At 55.3% G+C, this 15948-nt stretch overlaps 1 protein-coding gene across 1 annotated transcript in view; it reads left to right on the forward strand.

Moving 5' to 3' along the window:
• Window positions 1-8128: 8128 nt before the first annotated feature.
• RGS3 (regulator of G protein signaling 3) overlaps window positions 8129-15948 on the forward strand; it is a 66694-nt gene continuing 58874 nt past the window's right edge. Inside the window, exons 1-6 of the mRNA XM_062505398.1 lie at window positions 8129-8216; window positions 11712-11762; window positions 12594-12652; window positions 13297-13391; window positions 14218-14286; window positions 14994-15054. Coding sequence (XP_062361382.1) covers window positions 8129-8216; window positions 11712-11762; window positions 12594-12652; window positions 13297-13391; window positions 14218-14286; window positions 14994-15054 — 423 coding nt within the window. The remainder of the gene's footprint in view (window positions 8217-11711; window positions 11763-12593; window positions 12653-13296; window positions 13392-14217; window positions 14287-14993; window positions 15055-15948) is intronic.

Genomic DNA, 15948 nt, shown 5'->3' on the forward strand with positions numbered 1-15948 from the left:
CCTTCCACTGTCCCAGGCTGCTCCCAGCCCCAGTGTCCAACCTGGCTTTGGGCACTGCCAGAGATGGGGAATCCACAACACACAGATAACCTAGGGTGCTGTGATACCCACTGCTCTCTCTAATTGCTGTTTCCTCACTGTGAAGGGTGACAGTAGAGGCTCTGCCAGCCCTAGAAGAGATGCTCTGTACAGCACGTTTCTGGAGGGATCAGGAAGCATCCCTGTGCCTCAAAGGGATCCCTCTCCTGAATTAACCCTGGCTATCTCCCTAACCAACCCCAGGGCAGCAGGGGAAGAAGCCAGGCAATTCCTGCAGGTTTAGCGGGTTCAAGACAGGTGAAAATGTGAACTGAAATAAAACAAGATCTTCTCTCCCACCTTTTCCCAGCAGCTCTCCTCCTACTGCTCTGCTCCTGGTTTATGGAGCAGCTCTTTCACAAGCCATGCTGTGGTCCCAGCTGCCTTAGTTTCAGCCACAGGTTAGCAGTGGCACAGGAACAAGATGAACTGTTTCCAGCAAGCTTGGCCCTGCCCGAGGATGGGCACAGGAACAAGTGGTTGTGCTCAGAGACTGTTCTGTGCTCTGCATCCCTGGTGAGCCACGAGGGGCTGTGCCTGCTCCTGCTCACGTGGGGTTTGTCACAGAGCCCTGCCTGCCCTAGAAATACTCTGTGCTTCCAGCCACGGCATCCTGAGCTCACAGAGCCATGCCTCAGAGCCCAGGAATTGCTGCAGGCTGCTTCCTTTGCATGTTCAGACTGTGCATTTCATGGGCAAGGGACAGAGAGGGAGGTCTAGAAAAGTGATCAGCCAAAGAAATTTGTTACACAAAATGACAGGTGCAAAATCCCAAACTCATCAAGTTTTATGGAGAGGCAGAGACACAGTTCTTGTAAGGGTCTGGATGTTGCCAAAATTCTGAGCTGAGTGCTGTGCTGGGATCACGTGCTGGCTGTGAGGACACTGTGGAAGGGGATGGATGGTTTTGTGCAGTGGGCAGGAGCAGCCATGAGGTCGGTGTTAAACCATGAGTTCTGGTTTAACACCCAGTGCACTGCTCTCTCCCAGCTGGGAGGGGCAATTTTCCAGGAATGTGGAGTTCTGAGTGCATCTGCCTCAAAAAGAGAAGACAAAGGAGCTGCAGGGTGGTAAAGGCAGCAGCAAAGACCATGCTGGGGGTGTTGCTGCTGCTGCTCTGGCTCAGATTTGGGCTCCAGCAGGGTGCTCTCACTCTCAGGATGCTTGTCCTCTAGGATATGAGCAGAGAAGGGGTGCTGCACCTAAAATACCCTGGCTGGAGGAGAAGCCTTCCTTGGGCCTCTGATTGGAAAATAATTTGCTAATGTGCCAGTCTGCCTCTTTGTTGGGTTCCTAACTGGAGTTTTCCAGGGACAAGCTCATCTCTGCCTGCTGCAGAGGTGGTGTCAGGGACAGCAGCACCTCAGCTGGGCCCTGGGGAAGAGGGGCTGCATCAATCCCACTGGAAAGTGCTGTGGTCTGTGTGTCTGCCCTAGATGCCAGGCTGTGCTAATCCCAGAAATCTGCCCTCAGGTTTGCCCTGAAATAGCCCAAACCTTCCTTCTTGCAATCCTCTTACCATCTGGGAAGCCAGATAATTTTTTCCCAGTCTGATTTAGTTTCTTTAGTTCCACAGGCAGCCTCAGCCGTGTGGGTTTTCTGTGTGCATATATTACCCTTTTGCCTGGAATAACTGTCTAAGCACGTGTTTGGATTTGAATATCCAACCAAAGGCAGACCCTAGTACTGGCAGACTGAAATTTTTGATGGAGAACGGTGTTAAATTTTAAAAGAAAGTCATTAACTCCCAGGCCAACCAGCTGAATGGGCAGTTTGCTGGAGACTCCAACAAAACTGCAGGTTAAGGTCAGCCCCGGCACTGGAATGTGAGAAGTTAGAAGGAGTTGATTCCTTGCTGTTGGGAGCCAGGAGAGAACAGGGCTATTGCAGCACCACCATTTCTTCCCAGCTTACAATTTAGTTTGTACCTTCCCAGACTGGATCTCTGCTCCCTTGGGACATTTATATACTGGTTTGGGTTTGGGTTGTCCCCACCTTTGCAGTGGTACTACGATCAAAAGCTCGTGGCAGCAAAATCCCAGCTTGGACATTGCTGGAGAGGATCCTGACCCTGTGTGGGAGCCATGGAGCAGCTGGGAGAGCCAGGGCTCACACGTGAGTGCTCCGGGGATTCCTCCCAGCCTGGGCAGCACTGTTCGTTCCCCTGGGGGAGGATGGATGGACGGACAGATGGATGGATGGATGGATGGATGGATGGATGGATGGATGGATGGATGGATGGATGGATGATGGCTCTGTGGGTCATGGGAGCCAGATCCTGGTGGCTGGAGGAGATGAGGGTCTGTATCTTTCCTGTGCCTATTGTGGGGGGCAGGATATGCCCAGATCCACGTGGGATCATGTTTGATCTCAGGGCTCTTTCTGTGCTGCAGGATGGAGGAGATTTGAATCTTCTGGATTTGTGTGTTAGGAGTGATTTCTGCAGCCAGTGAGCCTCAAACCCTCTGGGAGATGGGTAGGGGGGAACTTCATAGCCTGAGAGTCCTACGGAGACTCTTTATTATAATTTATTTATTTATTATTATTTTGAAAGCCTTGTCTCATGGGACTCTTTCACCCAAAGCTGTGAGACTGCCTGCTTTAGCTGGAGAGACAGAGCATTTATTACTGTCCTGTTTGCCTCTTAAAAGCCTTTTGCAATGAAGGCATGGAGAGAGGAGGCTTTGTGGGAGCCTAGGGAGCTCCTGGGAGACAGGGGGAGTGTAAACACCTTTGTGTGCTGGGAGAGCTGCTGAGAGGAGCCACACAAATCATGGTGCTGGGGCTCCCGAGGTGCTGTGCTGTGACAGGGACCAGAACATGGCAAGGCTGGGCAGGTAAAAACTCTGCTCCCACTCCAGAGGTTCAGGATGCCTGGAATTGTGGAGGGAATTATTTGCTGTTTGCTCAGGGGGCTGCTTGGTGTTGTCTGTCCTGTGGGTTGAGCTGTGCAATGAAAAAGGCAATCCCAGATTGGTTTGTTTTTACCCAGGGGCAAATAAACTTGCTGGGGAAAAGCTTTAATTTTGATGGGTAGCAGATGGAGATCAGTGGGAGTGTCAGCAAATGGATTCAGCTGAACAAATGAAGAGTTTTTGATTATCCTGAAAGCAGGAACATTTAGAAGTGCCTTAGAAATGACCCCGGGCCCCTGAGCAGGGCCACCCCACCTGTGCGCTGGTTCCTGCTTGTCCAGGACAGAGCCTTGGCATCATTTCCCTGTGTCTGTGGGGCTCTGGCATCAGCAGAGCTTCTGGGGCATGTGGCCAGGGACAGAGGGGGACCATGGAAGGGTTGTTCTTCAACCCTCCTGTCCAGGAAGTGACAGCAGCACTGTCTGTGACCCCAGGCATTCCAGGGCCTCTCCATCTGCATTATAAGCACATCCCTGGGAGAGGAGATTTGAGCCACTGTGAGGTTACTCTGCAGACCCCAGGGCTGAGATGATGAGGGGTCCTCAGACCCTCCCTGTGGGTAGGATGGGAGAGATAAATACACTTCAGTTCCTCTCCCAGTGCTGCCTGTTTAGGATGGGATGAAAATGAGGGTTGGAAGTAAAGGGTTCATCCCCACCCCAGCTCTTTATCCTGGGCTCTCTTGTCTTTCAGCAAGATGTAGTAGAGGATGACATCTCCAGTGTCAGCCTGTCACATTTTGGAGGAGCTCTGATGTTGGTGAATTGTGCTGGAGCTCAGGGCTTTACTGTTGGGAAGAGCCAGAGAGGCTCTCCTGACTGTGGCCCTGTCTGCAAGGAGAGTGTGAAGCAGGCATGGGGATGTGTTTTGGAATGCCAGAATGCAAATATCAACTTGGGCAGCTGGGATAGGCCACTGTGGGATGTACTGGCACTGTCTGTGGGCCTGGCCAGGTTGGCTCCAGGCTGGAGATCCTGACTGGGGTGCAGGGAATGCTCCTGCCTGCCAACAAAGGACCCTTCCCTCTCTGTGTTCCCCTCCTGGTGCTTCTGGGTTTTGGTGACTGCATTAATCCCTTCCTCAAGGACCTGCAAAGCAGCTGTGCCAGATGTAGGAAGCCAGATCTTGTTTTGGGGCAGAGAAGCTGAGTAGCCTTTTTCTTCCTATGCCCACCACATTCCACCAGACCTTGCCCTGGGCTTGCTGCTTCAAGTCCCTGGTGGAGAGGCAGGAACCAACAGCTGTGGCTTCCCTGTGGGTTACCAGGTCCTGAAGGATTCCAGAGGCTGCAGGGCAACTCTGGGAGTTTTGGGGCCACCAGGCAGACAGGAGAATTTAGGTGATGGCCCAGACTTGCAGGGATCAGTGTCACCAGGCTGCACCTTCTGCTTGCCCCCCACACCTCTGGCACTGCCAGCTGGGGAATGGGGATCCAACTTCCCCTGGATCAAATCCAGCAGTGGTGGGAGAAAGACAGAGGTACTGGAACTTCTCAGGAGTTCCTGCTGCTGTCTCACAGATGCTTCTGCTTGCTGCCATGTCCTGCCCTGCTTGTGCATCCCCTGCATTTTGATGAGGGCAGCAAAGGCCACTGCTGTGCTGGACAAACACGCAGCAATTACAGAATAAATCACGTCTTTGTTCTGGGCCCCCTCCTCACCCCACCCTGAACTCTGGATCCCAGTGGCTGGAGACACAGAAGGTGATAGGGAGCTGCAGGAGTGCTAAGCAGCCCAGCTATGCCCACGGATGTGCCTGGTGCCTCTTCCCTTGGGAAGAGCTGTGGTTGCAGGGGCTCCAGCAACACAGCATCCATGGGGATGGATCTGGGTGATTCCCAGGGCTGGAAAGGGACTCTCACAGCCTGAGTGAACTCAGCTCTGGGCCTTTTCTGCCCCACTGGTCACTGAGCTGCACATTGCCCTGCTCCCATCCTGGCTTGTGCCTTGCTGCTGTGCTGTGAAAAGGAGGGAAAATGAGGGCCCTGGCCCCTTTCCACCATAAAAGCAGGAGCTTTGCATGGGAGCTGGCAGCAGAAACTGTGCCAGGCCTTCCCCAGCTCTGAAGCCCCCTGAGGCAGCAGACCCTGGGCAGTGCTGGCTGGCTCTGGCTGGGTGCATCCCAAAGCCCCTGCAGGGTGCCAAGATCAGGCTGACACTGCAGGCACAGGCAGCCCCAGCAGAGCTGTGCTTTTAGTCTGGAGGCTGCAGAGGCTGCTGGGGTGGTTTTTGTCTCCACCAGTGCCCAAAGGAGCTTGGATTTATGGCAGTGGTACAATAGGTGTCTGTGGCAGTGATGGATTGGGGTGTGCAGAGCATTCCTCCTTCCTTCCCTCCCTTGTTTTCTCTGTGTCCCTCCTGTTGCTTTTCCTTCAGTTTTGGGCAGTTTTGCTGGTGGAAGTTCAGCTGAATCAAACCAGTGCCCCTGCCAAACTTTGGGGGAAAAGGCAGCTTTTCTAGTGAGCAAACAGCCTTTCCAAGCTGCTGCCTTTGTCTAGGAGCTGTGAAGATGGAGCTGGAGATATTTTGGGGTACCTGGAGGCAATGGGCAGTGTGTGGAAGGTGCTGTCCATCTGTCCATCCTGGTACACGCTGGCATGGGCTGAGGGGCAGATCCTGACACCAAAATCCCAGGCCAGGCTCCTTTGGTTTTACAGCTGCTGTGAGTGTGGCTCCATCAGGAGTGAGGGACAGAGCTCTGCCCCACTGGCCTTTGAGGGAGTTAATCTGGGACTCCAGGCTGGCTCTGTGTTAAGGGAAGTGTAAAGCACCTGAGCTGTACTAATCCTACCCTGCTCATCTCTGTGGAAGAAGCCTGGGCAGATGTTTCTGATCCTGCCGAGTTACTGGGCTCTGCTCTGTGTTGTGGCTGGGAGATTTCTCCACCAAGGCTCCCAGTTCTGGGTCTGTGCACTTTTGTCTGTCTCAGCATCGGATCCTGTGGCAGGTTTGGATGGCTGTGAGTGAGGAGGGCCGGGCTGGGCCTGCTGTGGCTTTGTCAGGGTGCTGGATATGAGGAAAGCATCCAATTCTCCCTTTTGTGGAGCCTCCTGTGAGCCCCAGCACATCAGCAGGGGTGGGCTGGAGCTGGTCTGAGCCAGAGTCTTGCAAGAGAGTCCAGCTCTGGGGCCACCCACAGAAGGACAGGGGGCTGCTGGAGCAAGTCCAGAGGAGGCCACAGAGATGCTCCAAGGGCTGGAGCCCCTCTGCCCTGGAGCCAGGCTGGGAGAGCTGGGGGTGCTCACCTGGAGAAGGCTCCAGGGAGAGCTGAGAACCCCTTCCAGGGCCTGAAGGGGCTCCAGAAGAGCTGGAGAGGGACTGGGGACAAGGGATGGAGGGACAGAACATAGGGAATGGCTTCACATGGACAGAGGGCAGGGATGGATGAGATATTGGGAAGGAATTGTTCCCTGGCAGGGTGGGCAGGCCCTGGCACAGGGTGCCCAGAGCAGCTGTGGCTGCCCCTGGCTCCCTGGCAGTGTCCAAGGCCAGGTTGGACATCGGGGTTTGGAACAACCTGGAATAGTTGAAGCAGGCATGGAACTGGACGGTCTCTATGGTCTTTTCCAACCCAGACCATTCTGTGATTCTAAGCCTGTTCTGAACATCCAGTTCAGGGCAGCATCCCCAGTGTCCTGGACAGCTGCTTACAGATTAATAAAGCCCTGGCAGGACTGGTCATCTGTTTTAAATAAAATAAAACTGTGCTGAGCAGAGCCTTTGGGATGCACCTGGTGTGTGGGATGGGAAGGGCCATGGAAGCCCCACCAGCTGGGGCTCCTGCCAGGGCTGACTCCCTCTGAACCAAGCTCTGTCTCCTGCTGTGACACTGCATCAAGTGAATTGCCATCGTTCCTCTCCTCTGTGCTCGCAGGGAAGTCTGGGGCAAGGTGGAGACAAATCTCCACAAAACTGAGAGTACAGCAGAGTCTGTGATGTCCCTGCTGTACCTTCCTACTCCCTGTCCTGCCGTGTCCTGCTCTCACCTCCTCCTTTCCCTGGCAGGCAAAGGGCAGAATCCCCCGGTGCCAGCAGGGACCAGGGCTGGACAATCCCTGCTGCAGGGAGCCTCGGGGAGCAGGAGGAGGATCAGCCGTGCCCGGGTGAAAGGGAAAGGTGAGTGAGGGGCGCGGGAGCGACCGTGGGCCAGAGCGGTGGTGGGGGTGTGTGTCCAGCTGCTGCACGGGAGATCGTGTTCTTTTTCATCCCGGAGAGTTCTGGGACAGCCCAGCCTTTGGGGAGGGTTTTCCCCGCTAAGAAACCATCTCCATCATTCCTCCACACCCTCCGGAGCTCAGCCCTGGTACCTCCCGGTGAGCTGTGGTGCAGCACCCAGAGCCGGGGGTGCATTGCCAGCTCTTGGCTGATGGAACGGGCTGCTCTGGGGTCTTGCACGGTGACTCCATACGCTTGGAGAGGCTGAGTGCCTCTTTCCTCGACACATGAGAGCCAAGCAGGTCACTCGTGCCTTGCCATCCCCCCTTTCCGGCTCACCCTCACAGAGCAGTTCTGCCTGCAGTGATGTCCCCAGGGTGCTGTGAGCGCTCCTGCCCTGCGCTGCTGCGGTGGGACAGTTCTTTAAACAGCAGAGGACGCGCAGCACACCCGCACGGGCAGTCCCAGCCATTGCTGACAGCAGGGAGGGCTTTCCCTTTCCCCAGCAACTCATTCCTGGGGCACCATCGGCAGGGTGGCTCCGGGGTCCGCGGGGGCGGGCAGGGCACTGTCCCCATCCCGGCACTGTCCCCATCCCGGCACTGACCCCATCCCGGCACTGTCCCCATCCCGGCACTGTCCCCACTCTGGCACTGTCCCCATCCCCGCACTCTCCCCACTCTGGCACTGTCCCCACTCTGGCACTGTCCCCATCCCCGCACTCTCCCCACTCTGGCACTGTCCCCATCCCCGCACTCTCCCCACTCTGGCACTGTCCCCATCCCGGCACTGTCCCCATCCCGACACTGTCCCCGCCCTGGCACGTGGTCACAGGTGCGTTCCGCATTCAAACCCGCGGGGCCGATGGGAGCCGCTCCATTCAAACTGCGGCGATTGTTCCGTGTCCTGTGGAAACCCTGCCCGGCGGGCTCGGCATGCACGGCTCCAATTACTGCAGCTCCTAATTAGAGGTGTCGTGCCATGGAGCCCGGCAATGTGCACAGGGTCTCTCTCTGCTCCCGCCGGGCCGGTTCCCTCCTGGGGACCTCCTTCTGCCTCAGCACGTTCGGTAAGAGCGGCCCCGGTTCGGGGAGCCCCTGGCTTGGGGAGCCCCCCGGTTCGGGGATGCCCCCGGTTCGGGGATGTCCCCGGTTCGGGGATGCCATCCCGGCCAAGGAGCCGTGGGGAGCGGCTGGGGAGCTGCCCCTCGAAGGAATCAGGGCCGGGCAGCAGCTTCTGCCTCTCTGAGCCCGCAACAAGGAGCGCCCTGAGCCCCGGTTCAGCCGCTGCGCTGTGGGAAGGGCTCTCCAGGTGTCCCATACCCAGCTCGTTCTGCCTCCTGGATGGACACGAGCTGGGGTAGGGCTGGCTGGAGCAGTGCCCTCGTTAGGGCAGAGCCCCGGCTTCGTTTTTGCTCCTTGGGGTCTTTCTGTGGCCGCCTCAGGTGTGCAGCGTGGGTGTGAGTGGCCCCTGGTAGCGGGGGCTCTGCGGGTGGAGCTGGCCCGGCCATGGTTCAGCTACGAGCCCCGAGGGAATTTGAATGTCTTGTGTGATGGTCGAGCTGCAGTGTCACTCACAGGGCAGCTGGGTGCCTTTTTGGGTGCTGCTTTTTAAACAGCAGTTTTGTTTTCTTTCAAAGCTTCTCTTGTTCTTGTGAGCAGAGCAGGGGTCATGCATCGCTTCCCAGGGATGCTGCTCCTTCCCCTTTTGGGCTTCTGAGTGCCAAACTGCTGAGGGCAGCTTGAAAACTGAAATCCTCCACTTTTTGTCTATAGGATATAGGCCAAATAATGTGGTTTCTGTGGTTCTGTATCCAAGTCCAGGCCAAACATCTTCTCTGCAGGCAGTTTCCCTTAAGGGCTGACCATCACTGGTGAGATGTGGAGTTGTATTCTGAGCTGCAGAGCCTGACAGGACAGGGCCAGCACTACCTTCTCACTGAGGGTGACCAGGAGAGAGTCTTCCAAAGGGCTGGTGCCAGGGCAGAGATTGTGGATGGTGATTTTGGGGTGCTTTGTGCCCATGGGGAGCTCCTGCCCAGGCAGGATCTGACACTGTGACCTTTGGCAGGAATCCCCACTGGCATTTGCACAGATAGTTCTTGTCTGGCCCAACCAGGGCAAACAGTTTTTCCTACAGTAAAGCAGAAAAGCATTTAAGAAGAACCCCAAATTTTCCATTTGTCAGAGACCATCAGTAAGGAGCAGGTTTCCCTGCTAGGTCTGCTCCCATAGGAGGTTGTCCTGTCCGTACCTTAGCCTGGCAAACTTAACTCTCATGGGTGGGAACCTGGCTGATTACCATCTTGTGCTTGTTCATGCCCATTTTCCCCTGCTCTCCTTGTGCCAGCTTTGTTTCTTGGCATGAATTGCCTCTCCTGGCCCTGTGGGTCCTGATGGATGGGGCTGGGAGCTCTCTGTGTTGCATCCCTGCAAGCCTGGCTGAGTCCTGCTCTGTGATGAGGTATTCACCCAGGAGCTGCATGTGGGTTCTCCCTCTGCCCTTCTTCCTGCACTTATTTGAATTTATATTAACCTTTATTTAACAGAGAGGACCTGGACATGTCAGGGCCTCTCTGCTGGAGCTTGTTTCCCTCAGTCCTTGTTAGGGATGTACCAGGAGATAAATAGAGGGGAAAAGGTTTCTCTGACCCTCTGAACTTGGATTGAAGTGGGAATGCAGCCCATGAACCTGCCTTGACTGTGTTCCTGCCTACCCAGGTCTGGCACCAGATCACTGCTCTGCTCATCTGACAGAGTGCCCCAGCTCTGTCTGAGCACAGACCTTGGCACAGCAAATCCCTCCCACCAGCTGCAGCTGGAGCATTCTTCCAGGAGCAGCTTCCCTCTCTGACCCTGGCCCTGCACAAGCCAGTGAGTGTCTCCCAGGCCTGAGCAGGGGTCAGTCAGGGGCTGGGGCATGCTGGGGGTTGTGATTTGTCCCTTCATGTGCTTGGGAGACACTCAGGAGCAAATGGCATAAAGAGGGAAATGTCCTCTGTTCCTCAAAGAGAGGAGAGCACCTGAACTCCCAAACCCTACTATGGCCAGTTTGTGTTTCTCCCCAAAAAGGCAGAGCTACCCCTCTTCTCCCTGTTCTCCTGTCCTTGGTGCTGTGCCAGGGGCCCTGTCCCCACATCAGTGACGCACACAGAGCATGGGGCTGGGGTGACCCCATCCCTCACTGCTCAAAGCTGTGGCCCCTGAGCTCCCCAGGAGCAGCCCTAGCCATCCCCAGGACAGGACAGTCCCCAAACTGGCATTCCCCCAAATTACCCAGCACAAAAACTTCCCTTCTCCTTCCCCTGTCCCTTCATTCCCCCTGACTCCTGCTCATGCTTGGCTGCACTGGGGCAGTTTCCTTCTGTGTGTGCTATCAGTGGAGCAGGCAGAGGGTTCCCACAGCCTCAGAGATCTGCAGATAGCAGAGGGGCTCCAGCCTTGTGCCCAAAGCCTGGAGGGGGAGAATGACACTGGGGGGACAATGTTAGAGCTATCCTAACTCATCCCACTCAGCTCCCGTGTTTATTCTCACCTGGCACTTGTACAAATGCACACAGACACCATTTCCACGTGTCTCTGCACACGTGAGCTGCTCAGAGGTTGGACCTTTTATTTTTTAATGAATGAAAAATGTGTTCTCTGAATTGTTTCAGGTTAAACAATCCCATCAGATATCCCCTCCCAAGCAAGCCCCAGCCCTTGGGTGTGTCTTTGGGAAAATGAAATGTTGGGTTTTAACTTGCAAGATGTCTGTGTGTCTGTACTTTATGTTTACTCGCCTGTAAATCATATTTACTCATTTGTTTGTTGTGTTTTGTAAACTGGGGAAGAAGTCAAAATGGAATCTTTTGCTTTGGACTAAGGGAAATATTATAGCAGTGATGGTTTCAGGCTTTGGATTCTCCAGGGGTGTTGGGAAATGTTTAGTTTTGGGTTGATCCAGAACAGTGACATGATTAGAGACCCTTCATTGCCATTAAAATCTGCACATCCTATTGAAGCTGGCAGGCCCAGCTCCCAGGGAACCTTTAGGGAGGACATTCAGAGGGGAGGCAACTCATCCTGTACCCCTTAACCATCACACCCAGACCCTGACAAAGACCGTGGGCTGAGCCTTCATGTCAGTCTGAGCCTTGTGGGGGATTTTGGGGCTGATGCAGAGTTGCCACTGCCTGGAAAAGCAAGGGAACGGGTGTGAGCAGGCTGGCAGAGCAGGGGTGCTGCCCTGGGTGCTCTGTCCTCACTGAGCAGGACACACCTTGGCTCTCCCAGCACGGACCTCCTGCCCATGGGCTGGGACCTGGAGGGTTTCTGGGCTGGCACACAGTGCTGCTCTCCAGCCTGACCCTCTGAGAGCTGGGAAGTTCCCCCTGAGCTCCCTGCCTGGGCTGGGAAGGCAGGATATGCCTGGCCCTGTGTGAGCCTTGCAGCTGTGGGGTGGGTGAGTCCTTCACCTGTCCTCACCTGTCCTTCATCCTGTCCTTCACCTGTGCTCTCCTGTCCTTCACCCTGTCCTTCACCCTGTCCTTCACCTGTCCTCACCTGTGCTCTCCTGTCCCCAGGCCAGCTGAAGCTGTCCATCGAGGTGCGGGGCCGGATGCTGGTGCTGCACGGTGAGTGTGTCCCTGGGGCATCCCAAAGTGGCCCTAGAGCCACAGGGGGCTGGTGGGGGACACAGCACTTCCAGGCTCCTCCTTAAAGCTCTTTGGAGCTTCCTGGCAATGACTCTGGGAACAACTTTGGAACTGGGAATGGCTCTGTGGTGCAGTTGGGAGCTCTTTCATTAAGAGACCAAACTGAATTTTCCAGAGACCTTCATTTCAGGGTGAACACTGTGTTTGCACCCATGTATATAAATTTATTTTCTTTTATTCCATATGAAGAGAAAAAAGGCAAATGCCATTTGGGAAGGAAAGTCTGAAATGCTTTGTCTCTGCCAAAACCATTTTGCCACATTTGCCAGGATTTAAAAACTGTTCTGTTACCTCCAAATGCTGCAGTTTTAAACTCCAGCAATATTTCTTCAATGAGTGTTTTGATGGTGATTATCAGAGAGGCCAATGGGAGTGTCAGAATTATCTCTTTTTTTGGGAAACACCTGTCTGAGGGTCTGGCACAGGCTTTACCCCAAATCCCTTCATCTGGAGCAGCCCCAGTGTGAGCTGGGTGTGAGTGATGGTCCCTGGCATGTCCCTGGCACATCCCTGGCACACCTCTTGTACATCCTGGCACATCCCTGGCACATCCTGGCACATCCTTTGCACATCCTGTATTTATAGCACGGGGGTGTTCAACGGGAAGTACAACAAACCCCTGCCCTTGTTTGTGGGCACCCAGTGGGTTCTGCCCCACAAGGAGGGATCACCCTACAGAGCAGAGCAGTGTGGGGTTGGAAGACGCCTTCCCTGCTGCTTTGGGATGTGACCATTTCATTTCCTTTCCAGTCATGGAAGCAAAAAGTCTGATGGGAACAGAATGCCGTGCATGTGACTCGTATGTGAAGGTGGGTTCTTCTAGGGCTTTGCTCAGGGAGCTTTGTGCTTTTTTGTGAGAATTTTGTGGTTGGCTCTTCCAAGCTTGCTCTGCACTGCTTGTTCCTTCCCTTTCCTTCTCCATCCTGCTCTGGAAGAGCATCCCCAGCATTCAGGGAGCTGCCTGGGCTCTTGCCCAGTGCTGGACAGCTCATAGGTTTTGTTGTCTGTGTCTGCATGAAGTAGAAAAGGGGAGGACAGGTCCCTGCTGAGGGCTGTGTCAACCATTAGTTGCAAGAATTAATGTCCCAGTGGGTGCCCAAAGCCTGGTGGGGATGTTTGTAGCACAGGGTGGGTGTCCTGCTGGGATGAGCACAGTACAGGGAGCAGCTACCCTGAGAGGGACTGCGAGTCAGACCCCAGTCAACTACACTTGTGTACATCACTCCTTGCTTTTTCTGCTCTTTTCCCTCCCTCCCCTGCCCCAAGTAGTTTTGTAATGCGATTACCTGACAGGCAGAAGGGTGAAGTGATGCCAACCACCCGTGAACGTGGGCTCAGCAGGATCTTTGTGCTCAGCCATCCATACATGTACCTGTGCCAGTCTCCTGCCACGGTAGCTGGGGCCGGTGCATGCTCTGGGAATGTTAACACACTGCTTGTTTTCCTCCCAAAGATGTCCATTGTGCCAGATGCTGACTGGAAGTGCAGGCAAAAGACGAGGACTGTGCCAGACAGCAAAAATCCTGTGTTCCACGAGCACTTTGTGTTGTGAGTATGGCAGGGCAGAGGCACCTCTGGGCCACCTGTCAGGACCATGTCGCACAGAACAGTGGGGACCCCATGCCTGATGTGCCAGGGCTCCCTCCCCATGCCAGGACCCTGTGTTTGGTTTTGCTTTGTGATCTCTAATAAACACTCGGCACGCCTGAGCAGCTCTGCTGCTGAGATGAGGAGTGACAGACATTATTCTGCTGGTATTTGTAGCTGAAGTGCCTTGAACTTTTGGGCAGAGCTATGCAGAGCTGTCAGCACACACAGCATAGTAGCACTGCTCCTGCATGCTGTGACTTTCTTGCTGGGCAGGAGTTGGACAAACACATTCCATTTCCTAGACCTGGCACCTGCAATAGTGTGAATGAGGAAGGTAAAAGGGTTTCCTACAGCTCCAGCATGTCTCTGCATGGGAAATGAGCTGCATGACTTAGTGTTTGAGTAGAGCTTGTCACTGCTGTGGAGACTGTGCCAGCCCTGTGACCCATGCAGAGGTTGATTTGGCACAGGGTGATGGCTTCAGAGCATGAACTATGGCTTGTTTCTTGCATTTAGGATGTTGGGTGTGTATGGTCCTGCGAAGTTATTTTTCCCCTGAAACTGCATGAGTGGTGTCCCTGCACCTGCCCAGGAGAGGTCACATCCCCTTTCAGGTGTCTGCCAGAAATGAGCAGATTGCTCCTTGGGGAGGTGCTGCAGTGCTCTATGCAGAGACTGGAGGAGAAGACCTGGCTGTGAGGAGGCTGAGGAGCCTGTGCCTGAGGGCAGCCCTTGCTGAGTACTCCTGGGGAGGCTGATGGGCTGTGCCCTGTTCTTGTTACAGCCCTGTGCAAGAGGAGGATGAGCAGAAGCGACTCCTGGTCACAGTCTGGAACAGAGAGAGGAATTCCAGGTAAGGGGCTGCCAGCTGTCATAGAATCCTCTTCAGATGGGGCTGTTGTGGCAGAGACCCTTCCCCCCGCTGTGGTCACCCCATGTGAGCTCCTCCAGGGCCCTGGGCCCTGAGGGCTAGCCCTGACCTCAGGGCTGCTCTGCTCAAGGGATTGGGACAGGGATGTCCCAGCTGGGCTCACACTTGTGGGCAGCCAGTGCTGGTGAGCACCATGGGCAGGAAACCCTGCCCTTGGCACTCTGTGGCCATTGCTGCTGCTTAGTAGCCATCATCTGGGTCAGCATTTAAACTCCTGCAGCCACTCGTGCCTGCTGTGTTGGCCAGAGCTGGGTGGGGCTGTAGTGGACTGGGATATCCCCTCCCTCTGGGGACAATGCAGCGAGGGGCACCAAGTGGCCTGGCACCTTGCAGGCTGTGCTGCCAGCCCAGGGAAGTGCCGCCTGTCTCCTTGGCTGAGCTCCTGCCATCACCAGGAGGGCTGGAGGTGACCAGGGTGCTCCAGCTGAGCTCCTCCTTGCCCTGCTGCAGCTGAGCCATGTGCTTACACCGTACCTGCTCAAACCACAGGGCAGGGGCACATCCTGGGCACTGCCTGGCATCCAGCATGGGCAGGGATAGTTGGAGACTCCCTGAAAAGGGGTGCAGTGGGAGATCTGGTGCTTCAACAGGTGTGTGCTGACAGTCCCTGAACTCTGGTTGTCCTGCAGGCGGAGTGAACTGATCGGCTGCATGAGCTTTGGTGTGAAGTCCCTCCTGTCCCTGGACAAGGTACCTCTGTGTCCCAGTGCAGGGTGCAGGGCTGGGGCATGGCTCTCTGGGGTCTCTGGGCTGGGTGGGTGGATGAAAACAGGCTTTTCCCAGCATGGGAGAAGGTACCTAGGGAGTTCCCTGCTCCCAGTGCCGGTATGGATAGTCAGTGTGTGACTGGAGTTCGTGTGGTTGTTGGAGATGGGTGGGGAGGCTGTCAGAGAGGGGGAACAGGGGATGTCAATCCCTTGAGCAAGGGCACTGAGTGGCAGCAATTGGGGGTGCACAGAGATGTCCCCAGCACATGCTGGCTGCTCACTTTGCAGGGGGGGAGACACAGGACGTGGGGCCAGCCTGGCATGGGTCACATCTGACACGTGGGTGAGTGGGTGTGATGGTGGGACACGTTCAGGGGTTTGCCTGATCCCCAGCACTGTGCTGATGGGCACAGGGCACACACAGAGGTTTTTGGCAGTTCCTGCAGGAATTCCGTGCCAGAATTGCTGTCCCTGCTGCTGTGGGTTTGGTCACAGTTCTGCTGCCCCAGCCTGGCTGCTGCTGTTAGTACAGCTGGCTCTGCCTTCCTCTGCAGGGCTCCCGTGGCCACCAAAGCATGGGTATGCTTCGTCCCAGTGGCCAGTGGGGAGAGATTCTGTCCCTGAGCAGCAGAATATCTCAGCAAGCTGAGGGGTTTTGTGGCGGTGTTACTCCATCCCCTGAGCTCAGAGAATCACAGAATATCCTGAGCTGGAAGGGACTCACAGCGATCATTAAGTCCAACTCCTGCACAGACAATCCCAGCTGGTGCCTGAGAGCATTGTCCAAACGCTCCTTGATATTTTAAATTTCCACACCTGAGGTGTGGACATTTTCTTCATGTCAGGAGACTAAAGAGGATCTGTTGGTGAGGGTGGC

The sequence above is a fragment of the Cinclus cinclus genome, chromosome 19 (genome assembly GCF_963662255.1).
Source record: "Cinclus cinclus chromosome 19, bCinCin1.1, whole genome shotgun sequence".
Lineage (NCBI taxonomy): Eukaryota > Metazoa > Chordata > Aves > Passeriformes > Cinclidae > Cinclus > Cinclus cinclus.